The sequence below is a fragment of the Alexandromys fortis genome, unplaced genomic scaffold (assembly GCF_014885135.2).
Source record: "Alexandromys fortis isolate MF-2015 unplaced genomic scaffold, M_Fortis_MF-2015_v1.1 scaffold_209, whole genome shotgun sequence".
NCBI lineage: Eukaryota > Metazoa > Chordata > Mammalia > Rodentia > Cricetidae > Alexandromys > Alexandromys fortis.
In genome coordinates this window covers 1,430,369-1,456,390 of record NW_026068090.1, presented here as the reverse complement: position 1 = coordinate 1,456,390, position 26,022 = coordinate 1,430,369, and the positions used below count along the sequence as shown (strand labels likewise).

The 26,022-nt window shown below is 50.2% G+C and overlaps 1 protein-coding gene and 1 long non-coding RNA gene across 2 annotated transcripts in view; one reads left to right on the top strand and one right to left on the bottom strand.

Moving 5' to 3' along the window:
• Positions 1-10,832, bottom strand: part of LOC126488849 (uncharacterized) — a 17,569-nt gene extending 6,737 nt beyond the window's left edge. The window contains exon 1 of the long non-coding RNA XR_007588796.1: positions 41-10,832. This is a non-coding gene — a long non-coding RNA (uncharacterized lncRNA). The remainder of the gene's footprint in view (positions 1-40) is intronic.
• Positions 1-26,022, top strand: part of Stard10 (StAR related lipid transfer domain containing 10) — a 26,790-nt gene extending 768 nt beyond the window's left edge. Inside the window, exons 2-6 of the mRNA XM_050122615.1 lie at positions 22,799-22,946; positions 23,416-23,519; positions 23,928-24,045; positions 25,373-25,425; positions 25,606-26,022. Coding sequence (XP_049978572.1) covers positions 22,799-22,946; positions 23,416-23,519; positions 23,928-24,045; positions 25,373-25,425; positions 25,606-25,854 — 672 coding nt within the window. The 3' untranslated portion in view covers positions 25,855-26,022. The remainder of the gene's footprint in view (positions 1-22,798; positions 22,947-23,415; positions 23,520-23,927; positions 24,046-25,372; positions 25,426-25,605) is intronic.

Below are 26,022 nucleotides of genomic sequence, written 5' to 3'. Positions count from 1 at the left end.
GCAGGGACTTGGGGTCGAGGGAAAGCAGTTGTGTACTCACCAGCCCCTCAGAGCCATCTCCCCTCCTCCCAGTCCCATGATTCTCTTCTCTGTCATGACAGGGCAGGCTTGGGGTTTGATGAGGCAGAGATCCTGGTCTAGGGGCCTCAGTAGCTGTCCCTCACACATGTGGTTTTGCTGTGAGTGCCGCATTTCAGGGTGTGAACTTCCCTTTAGAGGGTTCCTGAAAAGGCTCTGCCTTCACACCCTTCTGCTGCTCTGGGTCAGGTGAGGATGCATTCCTGTTCTTAGAGGCCAGGGCATTGGATTGAACAGGGTCCCTCCTGACCTCACACCAGAACCTGAGGTGCTGGCCTTCCCTTCTGGTACTATGCTTTTCTGCCTTAATCATTTACAGCTTTATCCACCTGTCCCCACACGATTGGCTTGCTCTTCCTGCTGTCCCTTTGCCCTCTGTGACTGTCTCTGTACGCCTTGGACAACTGACTGTCTCTGGGTTTCTGTGTATACCTCCTTCCTCTGAGTCCTGTCCAAGCTTAAAGGCCCTGGGCTGGAGCTCCTCCAAGGCCTAGCCTAGGTCTGAGCCTGAGGGACGAGGAAGGAAAGGGCAGCTGGCAGTGCCAGCGTGTTGCTGCCCGCATGCAGGCTTCTCTCCCACAGCATCCGCAGGGACGCGATGTTGGGGAAAGACAGGAACAAAGTGAAAGGTGGTGGCCTGTGGCTGAGAGGGTGGCAACCAGGAGGATGCAGGGGCTGGGAGTGTGGCTTCCCTACAGGGCTGGCTCTCTAGGGCGAGTGTGTGTGTGTGTGTGTGTGTGTGTGTGTGTGTGTGTATGGGGGGGTGGGTACTCCTACCCTTTGTCAACAGGGCGGAGCTGCCTCCCCCATCTTACTTGGTTAATGGATAAGCGCAGCTTTGCCCAGGACAGGAGTTGGCAGGCGTAGGGACCAGGCTGCCTTAGACAGACTCTTTGTGGCTAGGTCGGACTTGAGAGTATTTGAAGAGCTGTGGTGTCATGGGCTTCTGGGCAGAACATACTTTTTTCCCACACACACATTCCAGTACTTCACCTGCTGAACAGAGACTTTTGTACAACCTACCTGGTAATCCTGTCCTCCTTCAGTGGGGTGCAGGTGAGGATCTGAGGACCAGAGAACCCCAGGGGCCAGCACATGGTCACATGGCTATGTCCCAAGAGAGAGCATGAAGCCTTGATGGTTAGCCTCTGAGTCTAATCTTGTCTCTTAACTCTTCTCTCATACTGCCTTCACCTCAGTGTTTCCCACAGTAGAGGAGGTGAGCAGAACCTAGGCCCAGGGGAGCCGTGACACCTCAGATATGGGTGTTAACAGTGGCCAGCCTCCATCCCTAGTCCCCTCTGCGTGGCAGTTGGAGCTGAGTGATGAGCAGAGGTCTCTGAGCTTCCTGTTCCTAGATTCCAGGACTTGCAGTTGCCACACAGTTCTTGATAAGTGCCCTGCTCCTGGACAAACATTTTCCCTTGGTTATCTGCTTTAGTCTCACGCCAGTCCTAGGTAGTCATCAGTCTGTCTCTTACAAGCAAGGGCATCACACAACTGAGGCAGGAGAGCAGCCCAGGCCAGCCTGCTCCAGAGTTGCTGGCCCTGTCAGATGAGCTTGCATCCTTAGGCAACAGTGGCCTTTAACCCCATCAATAACTCTTTAAAGAACTGAAGGACTTTATGTTCTCATCATCCCATTCTTGATTGATGGATGGCAAAGCTAAGGCCCAGAGGGGTGGGTGACTCTTGCCAAGGTCAGGTAGAAGCCAGAGCCCCAGGGATCACTGGGTCATTTCAGGAAGCTGGGACTCAACCTCGGTTTTTGGCTGAGATTCTGCCCACTGTCCTCTGCTGTCTCCTGCACCAGGGCATGCCCTGTGCCCTGTGATTGTGTGTGTGTGTGTGTGTGTAGGGGTGGCACCTGCCTATTTACTTGATTGATTTTATCCTGCTCTTCTCCCTGTCTCTGTGTCCAGAGGTCCCTGGAAGCCACCATAGCCCTGGGTCCAGCAATCAGAGCCAGGACAGAGGACAGGGGTTGCTGGAGGCCGCCCCTACTCTCTCCCTCCCTCCTGGCCTGGTTTCAGGCCTGGGCTCTGGGTAGTGGACAGGAGGCAGACAATGCTGCCTGCAGGTCTAGGTCCAGTACCAGAAGCAGATGTTGAACATGGACCCCAGAGAGCAGAAGACTGATTAGAACCCGAACACAGGTTTCCCAAAGCTGTGAGGAGCAGAAAACATTTCTCAGTCATTCAGGGAACTATCTGAATAAACTAACTTCTGGTATCCTTTTGCTGTATTTGAGTGAGGCATGTCCCTTCCACTCTGGGCTGTCCGCTCATCTGCTATTGCACCTTCCTGACATAGGGATCTCAGGAGAGATGCAGGGCAGCTCTGGCCCTTGTGCTCTGGATGACCTGTGCCCGGGTCTTCTGATGCCTGCTGCATTCCTGTCCATGCCAGGCAGAGGACGACTCCTGGGTCCTTCATGGAGTGTGGGATGACGGTTCTGAGTGGGCCCGGGGCACAGGTGTGTGAGCACGCACAGAGGCAGGGGTGAGCCTAAGAGGAACAGAGCAGACTGATGTCAGAAGCTCTGGGGACTCGGAGTTGGAGCAGGGGGGAGAGAGCTCTGAAGAGTGTATGACTTCCAGGTCAGGAGTCCTCTCTCTCCTTTGGAGGAAGTCTAGGTGTCCCCTTCTGGCCCTGACTGCACCTGGAGGACAGTCTCTCAGCCAGTGTCCAGAGGTCCCCATCTCATGAGCCTTTTCCTGTCTCCCGTGACATGTGGGCTCACTCGGGGTCTCTGAGGACCTTTCTCACCCTCAATAGTCTGAGGCTCATTGGGCAGTGGTGCAGGCCTTTAATCCCTGCTCTCAGGAGGCGGAGGCAGGTGGATCTCCATGAGTTCGAGGCCAGCCTGATGTACAGAGTGAGTTCTGGAACAGCCATGGTGGTTACACAGAGAGACCCTTTCTCAAGAAACTAAACTAGAAACAAAAAACAAGCAATAACAACAACAACCACAACAACAGAGTCTGAGACTCGAAGCTGTGCTGGGAAAGACAAGGGGTTGGGTGCCTAAGTCCTGGGCTACTGCCTATTTTTTTTTGTCTTTTTAGAAAATGATTTATTATTTTTATTTTATGTGCATTGATATTGTGTGAGGGTGTCGGATCCCCCTGGAGGTAGAGTTACAGGCAATTGGAAGCTACCATGTGGGTGCTGGGAACTGAACCCAGGTCCTCTGGAAGACAGCCAGTGCTCTTAACTGCTGAGCCATCTCTCCAGCCCTAATTTTTTCTTGCTGAGCCTGCTATCATCTTGTGGGGTAGGACACATCGATCCAATGGAGCAGATATGGACAAATGGAGCCTTGGAGTTGGAGTTCACTTGTCCAAGTGGCTGAAGGCCCTTCGTCCTTCCCCCAACACACACACGAAGTTGCCTTCTCTCTGTCCCTTGGCCTGGCTCTGAGTCCTGTTGGGCCATTCTGTCTCCAGAACCCCATGGAGACCTAACCTCTGTCCTTGGGTCTCTCTGTGTTGTGTCATTGTGAGAGGACACCTTGGAGGGGACCCAACTGGGTAAAAGTCCAGTCCTTACTGTGTGATCAGAGGGTCACTTTACCTTTCTGGGTCTGTTTTCTTACCTGTGGTGCAGGGCTGGGAGCTGATATGGTTTTAGGATCTGGAGCTGGGGGAGTTTAGGCCCTAGCTTGGCCTTTGCCTCGTCCATCTCCGCAGGACATTGCTGGACAAGTGGTTTGTAGAGGTGCTGAGACTTCACTGCAGGGCCTGGGGGAAGGATGGCCAACTAAGGCCTTGGTGCCCAGAGGTGCGCACTCTAAATCCAGGGATGGCACTGAGGAGTCCCGCCTTGGCTCTGGCCGGGCCTGACATAGGACACTTGGACGAAAGGGCTTCCAGAGCTGTCCTGGGGACCAGAGCCCAGAGAGGTACCCACGCAGTTAATAGTTGTGCTACGGGGAAGGTGGTGGCTGGAGGTATTGAAGATGCCGTCCTGCTCCAGTGCCTGCTTGAGTTGAAGCTGCACCAGAGAAAACACAGGATTCAAAGTCTCGACTGAGTGGCCCCGGGCAGACTGCTTCCATTCCTCGTCTGTTCCACGTGGACAGGAAGTGTAAGCTTGCCTGATGCTCATGCAGTCAACACCACTGGATAGCCGCTCTACCTGGGCCCGTGCTGGAGAGCGGCCACTGAGAGGGTTTCCTGGAGCACAATGCCTAGGTGGTGGCTTGGACTTGAGAGGGAACAGGAGTTTGACGACATCGGCAGCATTCTGCAGACACAGAGACAGGGAGACAAGACAGGACACTGGGAAAGGTGCCCTGGTTGAGAACGGGGACTAGCAAGGGGTTAGAGAGGCAGGCCAGGCCTCTGGCCATCTGGAGTAGGTGCCTCATGGTACCAGAGTTTTGCTGTGAGGAGAGGCTGCTGCGGCTGCATCTGTCTGGGCAATGGTGCTGGGTCTGAACTGCAGCAGGGGCTGTGGGTGGTGCAGCATGGGGTCATCCGGAAAGATCAAGGGATGACAAAGTGCACTGTGATTTGCCCAGTGGTCCTGACAGTGGGTGGTCTGCCTCTGGCTATGTCCCTGTTGGGGGTAGGGGAGCCCTCAGCTCCTAGGCTGACTTAGTGCCCTCCACACCCAGTTCCCCAGGCTCCAGCTTTTAAACTTTAACGAGCCTCAGCTCAGTTTCCAGGCGAGAGTGTTTAAAGTTTCAGGAGACGAGAGAAAGGAGCGAGCCCTGGAGACAGCTGGGTCCTCTCCTCCCTTGTGTGCCTCCACACTGGGCTGGACCACCTGGAGCCAGAGCCCTGGGAACCCTGGCCCTAGAGGTTCTCTGTGGAGGTCTGGGACCTAGGCTGGGCCCCTCTAGAGTATTCCCACAGGCCTGGGTGCCAGGTTGCCAACCAGCACAGATGGGAATAGAACCCGATCACCTTGGACTGCAGGTGCAGGGACAGCTCAGCCTAGGTGTCGGGTTGTCGGTACCCCCAGTCCTCTCTTCCTCATGCCCTCTCCCAGTGTTCCGTGTGAGGTGGATGCTGCAGGCCCCTGTAGAGATTAAAAAACACGGGAATGAAAAGCTCCTTCCAAATACACTCTTGTCACCTGCCAGTGACTCCGGGCAGCTGGCGCTGTTCTCTGGGGCGTTGTTCTATTTATTTATCTTTTACATTTTATATGTGTATTGTGCACATATGCATACACACGCGTATGTCAAGGCAAGGGATGCAGAGGACAACTTGCTGACGTTGGTTCTCTGCTGCCATCATGCAGGTCCCAGAGGCTGAACTCCGGTCCTCAGTCTTGGTGGCCTCACTGCCCATCTCTGGACATCACATACTTTTTAGCCTTCTGCCTTTCAGCCTGGGCTCCCAGACGACAAGCACATGCCGCATCTCTAGAATCTTTCTGTCCCGGGGCAGGCATCCCAAAAGTCCACACATTTAAGGAGTGTATGCTCTATGCCAAGTATTATGTTATGTGGGAATTTGGCATCAAATCACACTTTTTATACCCTGTTGTTATGAGGATCATACCCTGACAGGGAGCCAAGCAAAACAGAAGCAAACAGCTGAAGACGATACCAGAGGGCGGCTCTGTTCTGAGCACAGGGTAAGGTGGCGGGGGTGGAGGATTCTACGTCTGGGCTTCTGTGTGTGGAACTGGATTGTGGGTGGCTGTGTGTGACACAGCCTTCAGACGAATGAGCTCCCCACAAGCAGGTACAAGGTTCCCCAGTCCCAAGCAGGCACCTGAGAAGTTTGGGTCACTCCACACTGAATGCATGTGTGTGCCAAGTGTGAGACTGTGTGTATTTCTGTGTCTGGCATTACTCTTTGTGTGAGTCACACCCCCTCACTGCAGGAACAGAGTTGTCTCTGATCCAATTATGTCTGCTCAGCTGTCTCCTGGCAGCTCTTGCCCCCTGGTGCAGCTCTGGCTCTGCCATGGCTTTCCCTTCCTGCTTTTTCTTTGTCTGCCTCTGGCCTCGCTCTGGGTCTCGGGGCCTCCCTTTTTTTAGCCCTGTCTCTGTTCTTTTCTCCCCGCCTCGTAGCTGCCTGGGTCACTGATAACTCTACTTGCCTCTTTTCCTTTCTATTTTTTTTCTTTCCTGGTCTCAGTTGTTTATTCATCTAGCAAACTCCTTTTGCTATCTGCCTGCTCTGCCAAACTATTGTGTTGGGGTTATAGAGGGAGATGAGACCTGTGCCCTCCTCTCCAGAGACTCCAGGCCTGGTGGAGGAGACAGGAAAGCCTTCAAAGAGTGCTGGGGCAGAGCCTTGGGCTGAGACCAGTGACTGGGGAAGAGGCAAGGGGATGAAGCAGTGCTTCAGCAGGGAGCATGCCTAGGCCCAGCCAGCTCTGGATTCCCAGATGGGGCATACTGAGGTTGAGAAGCAGGGAGGCAGGACAGTTGGATTTGACCCTGAGGCTCTCAAGCTTGGCAGTGCCGTTGTCAGTTCCAGGGTTTAGAAAACTCCCTGGCTTCAGGGGACCAGTTGACTTGGAAACCTGGAGACGTGAAAGAGGATACGGCTACAGAGGCCAAGCGGAGATGGTGGGGCCTTGCCAGGAAGGCTGTGGTACAGCAGAGCTAGGAAAAGGAGAGGAAGCAATTAGTCTGAAGCCAAACTCGGGTTCCAGACACTGAAGGGAAACAGGTACTTTGGACAGCAGCTAATCAGCTAGCACTGGACATGGGGAGCCCAGTGGCCTGGGGCCTGGCTGGGGCTTGATGCCCAGAAGGCTACTGAGGGAGCACCTGGTGCTTGCTAGGTCTTTAGTTAGGGACATCGTCCATGGTGGTCCCTGATAGCCAGGGGAGTGTTTGTCTCCGTGTCTAACAGTAGCCCTGGTCCTGTCCTGTCTCACTTTACTGGGCTCCTCCTCCTTCATTTGTTTCCCCCTGGTCTCACCCTGCTTTGGAAAGCCAGAGGGGCAGAACAGGAGGTTCTCTGCAGCCTTCATCACTGCTCGGAGCTGGGCCTGTTGCTGAAGCTGAGGCGGGGATGTCCAGGGAAGCTGCTGGAGACCCGTGGGGAGGGAGGGCACCAGGCAGAACAGGGATGAGTCACCCAGCCCTGGATGGAGAGCAGCAAGGAAGGGCCTGGGTGGGCCCTGCAGGCAGCTCTGTTACCAGAACGGCAGGACGCCCCTCCGCCACCTGTCTTGGGGGTAGTGAAAGTTGAGTTGCAGGTAGTTGCTGCCAGACCCCTTTACTTTAGAGGAGAAGGATATGGGGACCAATGGCCATTTTCCAGGTGTGAATACTGAGCTGGAAGAGGGGATCAGAGACTTTGTATCTCTGTCAGCATGTGTGTTATTCTCCAAGCAAAGCCTGCCCCAAGATTCTCTCCCCATTCCACCCATACCCCATAAGCCCTAGCCTCAGGCATGGACAGTCCTCATCTGGCTAAGTGCTGGCCTTTCTCGCATTCCTTGGTTCCTGCAGACCAGGTTCAGGGGTGGACTCCAAGCCACCATTCACTAAGGGACACTGACTTTCCATAGAGCGGGCAGAGAACCCGGCACAGCGGGCACTCCATTAACAGTTTCTGAATGGATGGATGAATGAACAGGCTGAGTACCCACGGGACAGCTCCATTTCCTACCTTAGCCTCGTTCACTCAGAGGGACTCAGGTTACCTCGGGCAGCCGCGTGTGCCTTCTCCTCCCCTAGGCCAGCCGTTTCTGGTTCCAAGTTTGCACCCACCTCTGCCAAGAGTTTCTTCCCCTTTCACCTGAGTACCATCTGCCTGCCTGGCTTTCTTTTAGGGTTTAGCTTTGCCGTGTTTTCCTTTGCCTGTAGTTCCTCTTTCTTCTGTCTCTGCCGTGACCCTTCAGGATCATCATTACCTGTTCCTGCGCTGACCCGAGAGTGGGAAGCCCTTCTGGTTCCTATTCCTAACACAGAGTCAGTCTCTATGGCGGACAGTGGCATGGAAGCTTTCCAGATAACCTAGGTATCAGCCCACGGGCCTCAGCCCGTGAGCCTCGGCTTCCAGGTCCAGGGGACAAGGTCTTAGAGGTTCTGATGGAACTTCTTCTTTCTTTTCTCCCCTCCTCCCCCAGGAGAATCATGATTCATAAGGCTAGAAAGGGCAGTTGGGGCCAGGCTCCTGGGGGAATTTAAATCCAGGCTGAAGAAGCAGTTGGTATATAATAGGGCAACAAATAAAGTTTCTTTAAACAACAATTCTATTGCCAGCCTGTGATGGTGCACACCTTTAATTCCAGCACTTGGGAGACGGAGGCAGATGGATCTCTTGAGTTTGAGGCCAGCCTGGTCTACAGAGCTAGTTCCAGGACAGCCAGGGCTACACAGAGAAATCCTGTCTCAAAAAACAAAACAAAAGAGGCATGTGCCCCCTGGGAGATGTGCCCCACCAACTACCACCTTGGCCTGGACAGAACTTCTAGTTAGGACACTAAAGTGTTTATTTTTTTTTGTTAGGTCTCACTGTAGGCAAGCTGTCATCAAACTAATTTATTCTACTGCTTTAGCTTCCTATGAACTAGGATTACAAATATGCAAAATGAAATGGTGTTTTTATATTTCATAAATATTATTGCAATAGTAAGAAGAATCCAAAAATTATAACCTAGAGAAGAGGCATATCTCCAAAGTTGCAATTATTAGGGATGCTGAGGCAGGAGGATCATTTATACTCGAGTTTGAGGCCAGTCTGGGTAAATGGCAAGAACCTTGTGGGGGCCGGCCCGGTGTGTAGCTTTTCGGCACTTGGTGGAGTGCTTGCCTGGCCTGTGCAAGCATGGCGCTCTGCATTCTTCTCTCAGCGCTGCATGGACTGGATGCAGCGGCACACGGCTGTGGTCTCTGCCCTTGGGAGGCACAGATAGGTTAAGAAATTTGAGATGATCTTTGGCTATGGAGCAAGTCCAAGGCCAGCCTGGTCTACATGAGACTATTTCAAGAAATTTTTTTTGTTGTTGTTTTGAAAAAGAAACACCGTCCACCCCAATCCCTGGTTTCCTGAGGGGACATCCCTAGCACTCCTTCCAGCTCTTTTTCAAAGGCGTAGGTAATCTGTGAACATAGTAGAGACCACACACAGGGTTCCGTTTTGTCTGTTCACATCTGCATTGGCGGAGTTGCTCGTATCACTAGAGTTATTAATGCATGAACATCCTGGCAGCTGCTTTCTGCTAGGCCTGTTCTTGGCTCTGAGGGCTGCAGAACTGTCTGTGAGGCTGCCCCTGAACCTGGGTGCAGGGAGGAAGGGGATGGCCAACACGGCCCTTGGTGGCTGGTAGTCGTCAGGGTGGTGTGTCATTCTGAACTGGAATGGGCTTGCTTAGGCTGTTCTCAAATATAATTTTCTAATTACAAATGCAATAGTATACTCATGAATATTGTAACAGAACTTGTATTTTTTCCCAAGTACTGGGGGTTGAACCCAGGCCCTCGTGCAGGCTAGGCAAACACTGCCTCTGCCCTACATCCTCAGTTCGTTGTGTGTGCACAGGTGCACCTGTATGTGTGTGTAAGCACATGTATGTGTCAGAGACCAGAGATACCATTTACCATGCCTTTTTCTTCTCCTCCTCTTTCTTCCTCTTCTTCCTCCTCCTCCTCCTTTTCTTCTTTTGTTGCTCTCGTGTCTTTGATTGGCCTGGAACTTGACAAGTACACTAGCCCGGCCTGTGAGCATCAGGAATCCAGTTGTCTATTTCTTGTAGTGCTAAGATTACAAGTGTGAGCTACTGCCTTAAAAAAATCATTATTAAATTTTATGTGTATTGGTGTTTGTCTGCACGAATATCTGTATAACGTGTGCCAGAAGGCCAGAAGAGGCATCAGATCCCCTGGGACTAGTGTCGCAGGTGGTTGTGAACCTCCAGATGTGTGGTAGGAACTGAACCTAGAAGAGCAAGTACTCTTAACTGCTGAGCCAGCTCTCCAGCACGCTCCCTCCACCCTAGGCACGCTCCTCCCTCCCCCAGCAACCTCCACTTCCATTTTTAACGTGAGTTCCCAAGGTCCTGATTCTTGAAAATCAAGTATTTTGCCATCTGACCTCTATCTCCAGTCTTAGCGTGTGTGTGCATGGGGCCTGTGCCCTCCCCTGGGAGTGTGTGCATGTGTGGAGGTCGGAGGTGGGTAGCGGGTATCTTCCTCTTTGGCACTCTTAGTTTTTGAGACAGGGTCTCTCACTGAACCCGTGCTTGCTTTTTCAGCTGGGCTGGCCGGCCAGCGAGCCGCTGGGGGGATCCAGCTGTTTTCGCCGTGCAGTCTGAGGTTGTGGTGGCTTTGGCGTGGGTGCCGAAGGTCTGATCCCAGGCTTCCACTTGCGAGGCAGCTGCTTTCCTGCTGAGCTGTCTCTAGCCCTTTCCTTAGCCTTTTTTTTTTTTTTTAATTTTTATTTTGAGGCAGGGTCTCATTAAGTTGTCTAGGCTGGCCTTGAACTTCAAATCTTCCTGCCTTAGCATCTCAAGTACCTGAGGTTTCACAGCTGCGCCAACCAGCCTGGCTGCCAGATTGTTAGTTGTTCTTGTCACTGTGTGAGATTCTTGTCCTTAGGTGGGAGGCTGCCGAGGACCTGACCCAAGGCCTTGTGCTCATCCAGTCACTAAACTACTGGAACCCCAGTAACACTGTAGTACGTCCTTATGAGAACCCCAGTAACACTGTAGTACGTCCTTATGAGAACCCCAGTAACACTGTAGTACGTCCTTATAAGAACCCCAGTAACACTGTAGTACGTCCTTATAAGAACCCCAGTAACACTGTAGTACGTCCTTATAAGAACCCCAGTAACACTGTAGTACGTCCTTATAAGAACCCCAGTAACACTGTAGTACGTCCTTATAAGAACCCCAGTAACACTGTAGTACGTCCTTATAAGAACCCCAGTAACACTGTAGTACGTCCTTATAAGAACCCCAGTAACACTGTAGTACGTCCTTATAAGAACCCCAGTAACACTGTAGTACGTCCTTATAAGAACCCCAGTAACACTGTAGTACGTCCTTATAAGAACCCCAGTAACACTGTAGTACGTCCTTATAAGAACCCCAGTAACACTGTAGTACGTCCTTATAAGAACCCCAGTAACACTGTAGTACGTCCTTATAAGAACCCCAGTAACACTGTAGTACGTCCTTATAAGAACCCCAGTAACACTGTAGTACGTCCTTATAAGAACCCCAGTAACACTGTAGTACGTCCTTATAAGAACCCCAGTAACACTGTAGTACGTCCTTATAAGAACCCCAGTAACACTGTAGTACGTCCTTATAAGAACCCCAGTAACACTGTAGTACGTCCTTATAAGAACCCCAGTAACACTGTAGTACGTCCTTATAAGAACCCCAGTAACACTGTAGTACGTCCTTATAAGAACCCCAGTAACACTGTAGTACGTCCTTATAAGAACCCCAGTAACACTGTAGTACGTCCTTATAAGAACCCCAGTAACACTGTAGTACGTCCTTATAAGAACCCCAGTAACACTGTAGTACGTCCTTATAAGAACCCCAGTAACACTGTAGTACGTCCTTATAAGAACCCCAGTAACACTGTAGTACGTCCTTATAAGAACCCCAGTAACACTGTAGTACGTCCTTATAAGAACCCCAGTAACACTGTAGTACGTCCTTATAAGAACCCCAGTAACACTGTAGTACGTCCTTATAAGAACCCCAGTAACACTGTAGTACGTCCTTATAAGAACCCCAGTAACACTGTAGTACGTCCTTATAAGAACCCCAGTAACACTGTAGTACGTCCTTATAAGAACCCCAGTAACACTGTAGTACGTCCTTATAAGAACCCCAGTAACACTGTAGTACGTCCTTATAAGAACCCCAGTAACACTGTAGTACGTCCTTATAAGAACCCCAGTAACACTGTAGTACGTCCTTATAAGAACCCCAGTAACACTGTAGTACGTCCTTATAAGAACCCCAGTAACACTGTAGTACGTCCTTATAAGAACCCCAGTAACACTGTAGTACGTCCTTATAAGAACCCCAGTAACACTGTAGTACGTCCTTATAAGAACCCCAGTAACACTGTAGTACGTCCTTATAAGAACCCCAGTAACACTGTAGTACGTCCTTATAAGAACCCCAGTAACACTGTAGTACGTCCTTATAAGAACCCCAGTAACACTGTAGTACGTCCTTATAAGAACCCCAGTAACACTGTAGTACGTCCTTATAAGAACCCCAGTAACACTGTAGTACGTCCTTATAAGAACCCCAGTAACACTGTAGTACGTCCTTATAAGAACCCCAGTAACACTGTAGTACGTCCTTATAAGAACCCCAGTAACACTGTAGTACGTCCTTATAAGAACCCCAGTAACACTGTAGTACGTCCTTATAAGAACCCCAGTAACACTGTAGTACGTCCTTATAAGAACCCCAGTAACACTGTAGTACGTCCTTATAAGAACCCCAGTAACACTGTAGTACGTCCTTATAAGAACCCCAGTAACACTGTAGTACGTCCTTATAAGAACCCCAGTAACACTGTAGTACGTCCTTATAAGAACCCCAGTAACACTGTAGTACGTCCTTATGAGAACCCCAGTAACACTGTAGTACGTCCTTATAAGAACCCCAGTAACACTGTAGTACGTCCTTATAAGAACCCCAGTAACACTGTAGTACGTCCTTATAAGAACCCCAGTAACACTGTAGTACGTCCTTATAAGAACCCCAGTAACACTGTAGTACGTCCTTATGAGAACCCCAGTAACACTGTAGTACGTCCTTATGAGAACCCCAGTAACACTGTTAGTACGTCCTTATGAGAACCCCAGTAACACTGTAGTACGTCCTTATGAGAACCCCAGTAACACTGTAGTACGTCCTTATAAGAACCCCAGTAACACTGTAGTACATCCTTATAAGAACCCCAGTAACACTGTAGTACGTCCTTATGAGAACCCCAGTAACACTGTAGTACGTCCTTATAAGAACCCCAGTAACACTGTAGTACGTCCTTATAAGGACTGGATAGTTCCTACATTAGGGAGTAGATTCCTGTGTTAGTTTATAGGTATAAATATTTTTCAGATTATTATTGTCATTATTATTATGTTGTGTTTTAGAGACAGTTTCTCTGTTCATGGCTGTCCCGGAACTCACTTTGTTGACCAGGCTGGCCTCTAACCCAGAGATCTGCCTGCCTCTGCCTTCAGAGTGCTGGGATTAAAGGTGTGCGCCACCATCAGGCCAGATTATTACTCTTTTGTTTGTTTGTTTTGGTTTATCGAGACAGGATTTCTCTATGCTTTGGGGCCTGTCCTGGAACTAGCTCTTGTAGTTAGTAGACTAGGCTGGAAAAGCGAGCCACAATGAGGAATCTGTCAGCTGTTCCTCCCTTGCCAGCACACCCTCCAGAATGGCCTAAGTACTGCACCATACGTCCCTTAGCCAGCACCTTCCACTGCCTGCGTGCTTCCCACAATCAGCAGCCTGTGAACTCTGGTTCTTCGCTCCGGTACTGGTACTGTGTGGCCTTGGTCCATCGGTGTACTTCTCTGGGCCTTTTTAACATCTGTAAGATGGTGATTGCTGACTCAGGCTTTGGGAGATTATGGGGTGATATGTATGAAGGACAAGAAACCGTGACCTCAACATCTGCTAAATTTGAGCTTCTCCAGAGTCCACGTATAGGTGTGTCTGTCTGTCTGGTTAGTGAGCGCTGTCTGTGAGTCAGCATCTGGTGGTGTTTGCTGAGTTGGTGGCTACTGTCAGGGCTGTGAATGACTTGGGCCTTAGCTGGGGAGTCTTCCTTTGATTTGAACCTGGCTCTGTGGGAAGTGTCGCTCAGATGTTTTGTGTTGAGAAGTTAGTGGGGTCTTCCCTCACCTTTTTCAGGGCCTCAGTTTCCCCAGTGGTGGTTGTCAGAGTCGTGGTCAGAGGCATAGTCTGTTTCCCAAGGGCAGGACTCTGGGGACCACTGTTTGAAGTCTACATGGGCTTGCTATGTATCTGTGCCCTTTTACTAACCATTGTCCTGGTCACTGGTTGTTCAGAGCAGGGCAGAGCCTCTTGGAGGTGACTGTTGCCCTCCCTCAGTGTGGAGCCTGTGGCTCCGATGCTGAGTGCTGGGACCAGGGAGCCCCTTTAGAGTCCTGAAAGAGGTGAGGGTAGCCTGAGACACAGCCTGTGGTCTCCTGCCTGACATGACACTCTCTGCCCACCCCCCAGCCTCGCTCCTAACCCTTGCTTGCTCTGTACTGTGAGTTTTCATCCTGGCATCTTTTACTCTTTTACTCTGCTTAGGGGCTCCTCTTTGGGAACTGGCCTTAGGCCTAGATTGTCTCTGATTGGTTACTCACTCTCTGCGTTGATTCTAACAGGCCAGGCGCCCTTAAGGTTCAGGAAGCTGCACAGGAGGCTGGAAGGGCAAGGACCAGGGTAAAGCAAAGGATCTGCCAAGCCACAGACTACGAGGATGTGCAGGCGGAGGTGGTCTTCTGGCGTGGAGCCCTGCTGGGTGGGAACAGCGACTTTACAGATGTTCACTGCATGCTAATTAGATTTCATACCCTAACCCATCCAGTCACAATATCCCTAGGAGATAGATATTATTACTGTCCTTAGTTTTTATGTGAGGAAGCTGAGGCTCACGTGTTAAGTCTTGTGCCTGGAGGAAGAGCTGGGATTAGATGGTAAATTGTCTGCCACAGAGCATTCCTGCCTGTCCCCTGGCAGTCTTCCTTGCTTATCCAGTGGCTTCTGCTGTGGCTGTATGGGTTTGGGGTACTCACCCAGTCATGGGGATCCCCACATCAAGAAGATTTGGAGAGAGTGCTAGGACACTGCTTGTAGCTTTTCTGGTGATACTTGGTCCTCCTGGGACTCACTTGTGACATGGCAGCTGTCACACACTGCTGTATCCAGACTTTGAAAGCTTTGCAGCCCAGCAGGGCTCCTAGGGGAGTTAAGATTTGCAGGTGAGGGGCCTGGGACCCAGCACACACGGTGGCACTGCCATTTGGGTTGGTATGGAAAAACGCTCGGTCCTTGGCCGCAGGCCACAGATGCCCGTGGACACACCCTACCTGGCTGCTCGTCCTGCCTCAGGCTCACCCCTCTCAGCAGCAGCCTTCCCAGCAGACTCCATGCCGCTTTCCTCCATGAGCCTCTGCAGTTGCTTTCTCTGTCTTAAAGGGCCATACCATGTCTGTGACAGCGTGGTCCCGGAGCGTGTTTTGGGGCGCTCTGTTCTGTGATGGTGTGGTCCCAGAGTGTGTTTTGGGGTGCTCTGTTCTGTGATGGCGTAGTCCCGGAGCGTGTTTTGGGGTGCTCTGTTCTGTGATGGCATGGTCCTGGAGCATGTTTTGGGGTGCTCTGTTCTGTGATGGCGTGGTCCCAGAGTGTGTTTTGGGGTGCTCTGTTCTGTGATGGTGTGGTCCCAGAGTGTGTTTTGGGGTGCTCTGTTCTGTGATGGCGTGGTCCCAGAGTGTGTTTTGGGGTGCTCTAGAGCCATAACAGCTCTGATCTCAGAGTCTGGCAGGAGGATGGTGTTTTCCATGCAGTGTTGGTCTTTTCCATCTGGATCTGGGTGCTGCAGGGTCAGGGAGTAAAGGAGGGTAAACCTGGCCCCAGGAAAAGCATAGTACTGGGTTGGACTCCTACATTTGAAGCTGAGATGTGTGCCCATCCTCATTCTCCAGTGTGACATGTTTGAGAGCTTGCAAGGCCAAGCCCGATTTCAAACTTGATTTAGAAAAGTTCTGGTTAAGAAATAGGAGGAGGGAGGGGTCTATTGAGATAGCTCAGCAGGTGACACTTGCTGCCACTTCTGAGGGCCTGAGTTCAGTTCCTGGAGCCCACGTGATAAGACAAGTAACTTATGTAAGTTGTCCTCTGAGCTCTGCATGTACAACACACACACACATGCATGCACACGCACGCACATACCCCATTATATATAGATATACATGCATATTTATTTGTCTGTCTGTCTATCTATCTATCTATCTATCTATCTATCTATCTATCTATCTATCTATCTCAAGGCATAACAGAAGGTTCATCAGTTAAGAGCAGTGACTGCTCTTCCAGAGGACCTGGGTTTAATTCCAATTCCTAGCAACCACATGGACCAATGCCCTCTTCTGGTCTCCATAGACACCATGGTAGTGCACAGACATATATTCAAGCAAAATACCCACGCACATAAAATAATAATTTAAAGTAATGTAAAAATATTTTTAAACCAGGTGGTGGTGGCACACACCTTTAATCCTAGCATTCGATTGGCAGAGGCAGGCGGATCTCTGTGAGTTCGGGGTCAGCCTGGTCTACAAGAGCTAGTTCCAAGACAGACTCCAAAGCTACAGCAAGGCCCTGTCTCAAAAACCAAAAAAAAAAAAAAAAAAAAAAAAGCCAAACTCCTAGAGGAAAACTTGGTGGTCCCTGCTGTGATCCATTTGGGAGGTGGTGGCAAGAGGATCAGGAGTTTAGTGTTATTTTAGCTACACAAGAATGTTGAAGGAAGGTTGCTTGTTTGTCCTGGACACCCAGAACCAAAATAATCACACAGAAACCATGCTATTTAAATCACTGCTTGGCCCATTAGCTTTAGCTTCTTATTTGCTAACTCTTACATCTTAATTTAACTCATTTTTAGTAATCTGTGTATCATTACGACGTCATGGCCTACCAACAAAGTTTCAGTGTGTTTATCTCTGGCAGAGGCTCTATGGCTTCTCTAAACTCCACCTCCTTTCTCCAAGCATTCAGTTTAGTTTTCCCCACCTACCTCTAAGTTCTGCCCTATCAACAGGCCAAGGCAGTTTTTTTATTCACCAATGATATTCACAGCATACAAAGGGGAATCCCATATCACCTCCCCTTTTCTGTTTAAATAAAAAAGGTTTTTAACTTTAACATAGTAAAATTACATATACAAAACAGGTATCAAGCAAGAATTACAGTTACAATATTTATGTCTACTTTATCTTTTATCATAAGTAAGGAAAACTATAACTATAAATTCTTCAACTCACCAAAGACTCCAGAAGGATATAATATTACATAAGTAAACAGGAATTGTATTGTAAGCAACTTCCAAAACTCTAGAATTGACAGAAACATCTTGCTGCCTGAACACCATTGGGGCATCCATGTTCAGCCTACGGGCCCATAGTATCCAGCAGATTTTTCCACAAAGCAGGAAATTTCAAAGACAGTTCTGCCTATATTGGCAGTTTGTCAGTCACTTTCTTCTGTATCCTGCAGAATGTCTGGCATACTCTTTCATGAAGCAGGAACCCCGAAGGATGGTCTCACCTTTAGGCAAGTTCAGCAGTCATTTCTCTGTGGGTCCTGCATATCTAGTTAAGCAGTCCAGGCAAGAGCAGTTTCTTGCCCAAATCGTTAGCCAACTCCATAAGGAGCCTCTTCAATGACCATCTTCCTCTTTAAGTAATTGGTGCTGTCAGGAGCAGATGTGTCTCATTGTCATGATAAGTCCTAAATTCTTAAAACATTTTAAATGCCATATTCTGTAGTCTTTGAAAGGTTTGAAGAATGCCTATCCATCTGAAATACATCTCTGTACATCTAGAAAATCTAACATGACTACAAGCTTGATTATTAGAGATATCTATCTATTAACCTCTATTTCTTAATTATACATTACATTTTTAAATGGACTGACAAACACAATACCTTAATCAAGAGCAGAAATATACATGTAACAAAATTGACCTTAAATTTTTATCAATAAACCAAGATCCATACCAATGCAAAGTATTCATATCTATATCACAGGAAAGCCAAGCACAGTGGCATAGCACCTGCTGTTCCAACCCTCAAGAGGCTGAGGCCAGAGGAGTTTGAATTCAAGGCTAGCCTTGGCTACATAGCAAGGCCCTGTCTCAGAAAACAAAACCAGAGACACTTGTCACCCACCCCCACATTCAAACAAAAGGGCATAGAGCTGACTTTGAATACCTGCCCAGCTGCTTTCTTGATATATGCTATAATTTTCTTAGTCTTCTGCTCCCCAGTTCTGCTTCGCAGCACAGGAGGGGTGGAGATTTATCTGTACCTTCTGAGGCTGCTGCAGAGAAGACTGGGTGCTAACAGTGATGGCTGTGTGGTCTTTGCCAACGTCGGCAGTCCTTTTTCTCCCCATCGAATCTCTCCCTGTCCACTCACTCATGTACTGTTGTCTCCTTCAGTCTGGTACAATTCTCGTCTTCTCTTGACATTCAGAATTGTGGTACTTACAGGCCAGTTCCCTCCGCTGGGTTTGTCTGGTGTTTTTCTTGTGATCAGTGTTGTGCCTCTTGGTGGAGGTCCCACCTAAGTGTTGTCTCCATTCTGTCCCCTGCACCTTGCCAGGGAACACATGATTGTAACTTGACCCATTACAAACCTACCATCTTTCTGTACTATGAAGTCCCCCACCCCGCCCTTTGTGTGTTTGGAACTGGGGACCTTCTGTACACCATGCCCCAGAAACTTGAGCCTCTCAGTACACCGTGCCCTTTTCTGGCTCTGGGCCTTGGTCCTGACAGCACTCTCTGCCCCCGCACTTGATGTGTGCTTGCATGTGCACACATGTGTAAAGCCAGAAGTTGACATTGAATTGTCTGTCTTGATAATGCTCCACTTTATTTAACAAGGCAGGATTCATCAGTGATGCCATCACTGATTCCGACAGTCCAGCTAGTCAGCTTGTCCCAGGAATCTCCTGAGTACTGGGGTTGCCAGAGGCCCGCCACACTGCCCAGCATTTACATGGTGGTGGGAGTTGTACTTAGGGTCCTCACACTTACTGAGCCATCTCCCAGACTCTTATTTTCCCTTGTAATTAGTAAGTATTTGATAGGCAGTGCCTTGAAACTATGCACATAATCCATTCTTGATCATACATTGCATTTATTTAGCCGGACCTGTATGTATTTGGTTTCTGTTGGGGTAGCACAATCTGTTGCTATCACAGTTTTCACCCATTTCAGCCAGCTTGTCCTAGATGTAGCTCATGGCAGAGTGAGCAGCTGCCCTCGTTTGCCTGCAGTTATGATCTCCCAGAACTTGTGACAATAGATAGAGCTGGCTCTCATGTCTGCTGCACACGTCCTTTCTCTGCCTCCTTCCCTTCTGACATGAAGATGTCCCAGGCTCATCCTAGACTTCCCATGGCGTAGCCCAGGAATCACCCATTTCTCCAAGCAAATTTGGAACCAATCTTTGAGTCTTAGGCTTTGTTTGCCACGGCATAGAAACTTGAGCCAGTGGATGTACGCACCCTCATCGTACACCATGCTCTTGCCTGGCTCCGGGCCTTGGTCCTCATTGCACTCTCTGCCCTGTCCTTGGCAATCACCACTCTCCAGGAAGCCTGCTCCCCCACTGGCCCCTGAGAATCCAGGCTGTTCGGAGCCCTGCCAGGCATGTTAGGTCATCTTCCTTGTCTGGAAGGTTAAGCCCAGGCTTCAGACTCACCTCCTGACTGCTAGTTAGCTGGGGGATCCAGCCGCACACTCCCACAGACTAGAAAAGTAAACGGGGCAGAGGGAAAACAACTTACATAAAACCACGCTTTATAGGTGTAGGCCGGAGTCCATTCCTGAATTTTGTGTTGTTGTTGTATTACTTGTAGAACCCACAACTTTGGCCATGCCAAGTATTGGCTCTGCCTATGACCTCTATCTTTCTCTTGCCTGAACTTTAGACTCTCTTTGAGCCAGTTATGGTAGTGCATGCCAGTAGGATTTGCTGAAGGAGATGAAGGCAGGAGGACCACGAGTTCAAAGCTAACCTAGAACTCTTTAAAATTTAAAAAAATGCATATGTATTTGTGCATCACGTGTGTTTTGTGCAGGTACACATGTGTGCATGTGCATGTTTTCAAATTATTTTGTTGAAGGTAGGGAAGGGGCTAAAGATTTGTCTGTGTCCAGACTAGAAGCTGTGTTCTGACTAGAAGCTCAGTCTAGGAGAGGGCAGATCTGTCTGGCTATCTCGTGGCTGACAGCTAGAACTCTTCATTCTAAAATGGTTCTCATTCTCAGAATGGAGCTATGACCTGGAGGACTTTTTTACTTAAAAATTTTTGTTATTATCTGGGCATGGTGGTGTACATCTTTAATCCCAGCACTCAAGAGGCAGAGGCTGGCAGATCTCTATGAATTTGAGGTCAGCCTGGTCTACAAAGCAAGGTCCAGGACAGCCAGAGCTATACAGAGAAACCCTATCTCAAAAAACTAAAGGGAAAAAGTTTGTTATTGCTGAAGCACTATTAATAACATTTCAGAAAATCAGAAATACAAATGAAAGGGAAACAAAACATTGCACTCTTATCCACAGACGGCCACCAGGGCCGGCAACCTGAGAGTCGTGTGTCTCAAGCTTTTTATAAGCATAGATTTTCCTCGCTGCATTTTTCAGTTTGTGACATCCTTTTTTCTTGGGGGGGGGCGGATTGCCACCATTTGTTTCTATAAATTTTCAGTGCATCTAATACTCAGATCACCTTCAGGTTTCTCTAGTTGTCCCCAGATGTCTCTTGTAAGGTGGTGCAGGGCTGCTGTCATGCAAGGCACTAGAGGCCGAGACTGGGCGATTTAATAAGATCCAATTTCAAAATAAGTGCAAAGAGGCCTGAGGGTTCATCTCAGTCATAGAGCTTGTCTTGCATTCACGAGGCCCTGGATCAAATCTCTGGTTAAAAGGAGGAGGAAGAGGAGGAATGTCCTATTTACAGCTGATGTTTAACAACCCAGAGTCACACTTGGTGATGCCCAGGGCTGCACAGATGCTCAGTGGGTAAAGAGCACTGGCTACTCTTCCACAGGACCTGGGTTCAATTCCTAGGCAGCTCACACCTGTCTGTAACTCCAGTTCCAGGAGATCTGACACCCTCACATAGGCATACATGTAGGCAAAACACCAACACACATAAAATAAAAGTAAATCATTTTAAAAAATGCAAGTTGGTAGTGGCACGCACCTTTGATCCCAGCACTCAGGACACTGGCGGATCTTTGAGTTCAAGTCCAGCCTGGTCTATAGAGTGAGTTCCAGAATGGCCAAGGCTACATAGAAAGACCATGTTTTGAAAGATCTAAAACCAACAATAACAAAAACCCAAATGGTGAGCCAGGCATGGTGGCTCAACCTTTAAACTCAGCACTTGGGAGGCAGAGGTAGACAGATCTCTTGAGTTTGAGGCCGACCTGAGCGAGGTCCAAGAAAGCGGGGACCACACAGAAACCCTATCTCAAAACAAAACAAAACACCAAACAAACATCATTATGATATCAACCTGACAGAAAGGACAAGGTGGGGAACCCCGCAGTGCCCAGCACCTCTTCTTATGGTGTCACTTAGCTTGTTCCTCTGTGACCTTTATTGTAATCTGAAGGGGTGTGTAGGGAGGGCATAGTGAGTTTCTTGTATTTAGAATCCTTAGCTGGGAGCAGCCTATTATGGGCTTTCATGGTGCCAAGGCCTGTCCTGGGTGAGGAGGGAGGCGGTGCTGCCTCTCCTGTAGCTGCATGTACTCTGTCATGGGTAGAGAGTAGCATGTGTGTAGCTTTCCTCTGTCGGATGAATATCAGTTCTGAGAGAGCATTATAGACCACACGGCAGAACTGTTATATTGGCCGTGGGGCTTGTGCTCTTGGGGTGGAGCAGAACAAGGACACGAATCTCACCCTTTGAATACAGATCCTGAGAACCCTGGTTCTCTCTTTACTTGCTTCCTAGACTTAAGAGCTGGATTAAATCCCAGCCCTGCTACTTAGCCAGCCAGGTGACCTTGGGCAGGTACTAAACCTCTTTGAACCTCAGGTCTCTCCTCGGCTTTCTTAACTGGCATAATCATCGGGAGGCCTAATAAAGCAAGATATGCTTGGCACTTTCCTCCCCTAGATGGGAAGCTCTTTGAGAGCACAACTAAGTAATAGGGAGACAACTGAGGATAGTCTCCTAGCCGGGATGACAGGAGACGTCTGAGGATAGTCTCCTAGATGAGGACGACAGGAGACGTCTGAGGATAGTCTCCTAGATGAGGACAACAGGAGACGTCTGAGGATAGTCTCCTAGTCGAGGAGACCCAGGCAGACCTTGAATTTGGGGTGATCCTCTCGTTCTAGCCTCTCAAGTTCTGGGATTACAAGAGTTTTTTGAATCACACACATGCGCGCGCACACACACAGTGGCCTGGTAGTAAGGTCTATTTGGGCATTTGATTTTGAATCACACACATGCACGCGCATGCACACACAGTGGCCAGGTGGTAAGGTCTGTTTGGGCATTTGATTTTGAATCACGCATATGCACGTGCACACACACACACACACAGTGGCCAGGTGGTAAGGTCTGTTTGGGCATTTGATTTTGAATCACGTATATGTGCACGCACACACACACACACACACACACACACACACACACAGTGGCCAGGTGGTAAGGTCTGTTTGGGCATTTGATTTTGAATCACGTATATGTGCATGCGCGTGCGCACACACACACACACACACACACACACACACACACAGTGGTCAGGTGGTAAGGTCTGTTTGGACATTTGATTTCTCATTTAGTGTGTCCCTATCTCAAGCTCCTTATTGAATTAACTGTGAGCTTCTGCCCATGTGTTGCTCCCAGGGGACAGGGAGGACAGACAGATTCAGTGAGTGGGAGCCTGGATGGTTCTAAAGAGGATACTGGGCTGCGCTGGTCTGGGCTGACTGTCCTTTGGTGTAAGAAACCCTGACCACCATGTCTTCTGCAGTGCAGGATGGAGTGCTGCGACGTGCCAGCTGAGACGCTCTACGACGTCCTGCACGACATAGAATACCGGAAGAAGTGGGACAGCAATGTCATTGAGACTTTCGACATCGCCCGCCTGACTGTCAACGCCGACGTCGGCTATTACTCTTGTGAGCAGGCATACAAGACTCCAACCCCCTCAGCTTCCCACCAGGTCTCCTCTAACTTCCCTCCCTGTGGTCGGGCTGCTCAGAGACCTGCATGCTGAGACAGAGAGCTGCCCCCTCACTGATGCACACACATGTGTATGGGGACCTCTGAGTGCATACGACTCGTAGCCACATGCCGTGTACCACAGAGACACATGTTTATGCACATGTGATCACAGTACTGTCTGTCTTACAAATATATTCACATGTTCAGATATGTCGGAACAATAAGGTAAGGGCTGTGTGAGGCCCTGAGGGGCAGGGTGGGCAGAGATAGCAGGACAGGGTTCTCCTGTGTCCTCCCTGGTTCCACAGAGTGTCTGTGGTACCTGTCTGGATGGGGAGGGCTGGCAGTTCACAGGATCCCCAAGTCTCCCTCCCTTACCGGAAGATGGGCCAGCAGCCTGGAACTGTTCCTTGCCCTCTGCAGGGAGGTGTCCCAAGCCTCTGAAGAACCGTGATGTCATCACCCTCCGTTCCTGGCTCCCCATGGGCACTGATTACATCATTATGAACTACTCAGTGAAGCATCCTGTGAGTTGCCCGCCTGGATGTGCAGAAGGATGATGGACAGGGCAGTGTGGGCAGAAAGGGTGAGGGTGTGAACTGGGGTGGCTGGCCTAGAAATGGGGGGGCAGGAGCTCCATGGCAGGACCCTGGACAGAGAGGGCAGGTGAGCCTAGGCCAGGGCTGAGTGCCCACAAACACTGTAAACCCTTACTTAGCCCTGTTCTGTGCTGATGGTACAGACACAGCTGTAAGAGGGGCAAGGACAACCTGTTCTGATTCTTCTCCCTTAACTCTTAGATTAGAAGCCAAGTGATGTGAACAGCTATGAGTCTGTGCGTGTGTGCACGCGTGTGCGTGTGTGTGTAAGTGCATGACTTTAAGGGTTCCTCTGCCCCCACCCAAATCTCACCTCCCTGTGTCTTTCATCCCCAGAAATACCCACCTCGGAAAGACTTGGTCCGAGCCGTTTCCATCCAGACGGGCTACCTCATCCAGAGCACGGGGCCCAAGAGCTGTGTTATTACCTATCTGGCCCAAGTGGATCCCAAAGGTGAGGGCTTGGCCTCTGCAGTCCATTAACGGGCGCCCACCCTGTACAGGAAATGAACTTGATCTGCCAGGCCATCTGTTAGGAGCCATGCAGTACTGGGGGTGTCTGTATTCACAGCTAGTAGTTTGAAAGGACCCACGAGGCAGGCATTGCTTCTTCCAGGAGCTTGGACCTGTCCTGCCCTGTCTCCTTCAGCCACATCCCAGAGGCCTGGGTTTTCCAGGCCTGGCCTTTCACCTCACTTCCATGAGCTGAGCACTCATCTGCTTCCTAGGCATCTTCCTCCGGTTATCTTCTAGATACCAGAGACTTGTGTTCAACTTCCAGCTCGCCAGCGGCCTCCCAAGATCCACCCTTTCTTCAGATCACCTCTGCCCAGCACTTGCCCTTAGCTGGGGCCAGCTTCTCCTTGTCTGGTCCCAAACCCAATACTTATTCTCCTCCTGTCTCACTCTGTAGCCCAGGCTGGCCTTGAGCTCCTCACCACCCTGCCTCCAGCTCTAGTTGCTGGGATTGCAGGGCTGTGCTAACTAACTCAGCCCCTGGTTCTTACCTTTTCACCCTCTGACATAGCTCCTAGCCTGTTGTTCTTGGTACTCACCTACTTTGTTTGTCCAAACCAGCTACCAGAGGAAACAAAAAAACAAAACCCTCTAGTTTCCTCTGACTCACCTGCTTAAAATGCCACTGTGACTCTGTTGCCCTGAGTATAGCCTGAGTCTCTGCCCGGGATTTCTGCCTTCCGTTCCCCACCTCGATGTTCATACAACCTTTATCCTCGCTAGCTGCCTGCACCTCTCCTTCCTCAGCGCTCCAGGGATGCATGCCATGACCCTTCCTCTGCCCTCAGTTCCCAGAGGCCTACTCCCTGTTTGTGGGCCCATCCCCCTCCAGCAGACATTGGCTAGTCCAGGGTGGGCGTCACAGCGGGGTGAGCGGGGTAATACCCCGTGTCTCTTGGCCCGTAAGGAGCATACAGAGCAGGTATCTGGGAGTGAGCCCGATGGAGAGCTGGGCTAGGTCAGGCTGAGGTGCTGGGTTTATGGGGTCTTAGGAGGCCCAGAAGGACAGGCAGGAGAGAGGCTGAGCACCGGGGGGCAGTCCTGGGTTATCAGTGTGAGGGGAAGAAGGTGACAGGCTGGAGCTTGGTAGGTTAGAATACTTGTGGTCACCTAAGACCCTATGGTTTCTTCTCTGCAGCTGGAACTCGGTAGAGACAGTAGGGGACTTGAGAACATCGTGGAGGAGGAAGGGGTGGCCTCCCTGCAAACTCTGGCAGTGGGCGGGGCTAGGTGCTTAAGGCCACCTTTTATCCTTGCCCCCACAGGCTCCTTACCCAAGTGGGTGGTGAATAAATCATCTCAGTTCCTGGCTCCCAAGGTAAGTGGCTTGAACTTTGGGCATGGGGGAGGGGCAGCTAGCCGTGTGCGGGGGAGGGGGGGCAGAGTTAACTGTGGTTGATGAGACTCTGGGGCTGCTGCGCACCACCGGAGGGCACTGGAGGGGTGTGGAGAAGTGCTGGCTTCTAGGTCCCCCTAACAATGTTCACGTGGCCTACAGGCCATGAAGAAGATGTACAAGGCCTGTATCAAGTATCCCGAGTGGAAGCAGAAACACCAGCCACACTTCAAGCCATGGCTGCACCCGGAGCAGAGCCCGCTGCCCAGCCTGGCGCTGTCAGAGCTGTCCGTGCAGCATGCGGACTCCCTGGAGAACATCGACGAGAGTGCCGTGGCAGAGAGCCGCGAGGAGCAGCGAGCAGGTGGTGCGGGTGGAGAAGGCAGTGATGACGACACCTCACTCACCTGAGTACAGCCCCTCTGCAAAGACGGAGACAGGACTGGGGCTGAGCCCTGGGGCACTGGGCCTTCTGCACTTCCTCCCTTCCCCCACCTGCCTTCTGGGGGCACTGGGCTCCTGCTCAGGTGGCTGTGGCCTGACTGGACATGGCCCCAATAAACAAACCACACAGCCCCA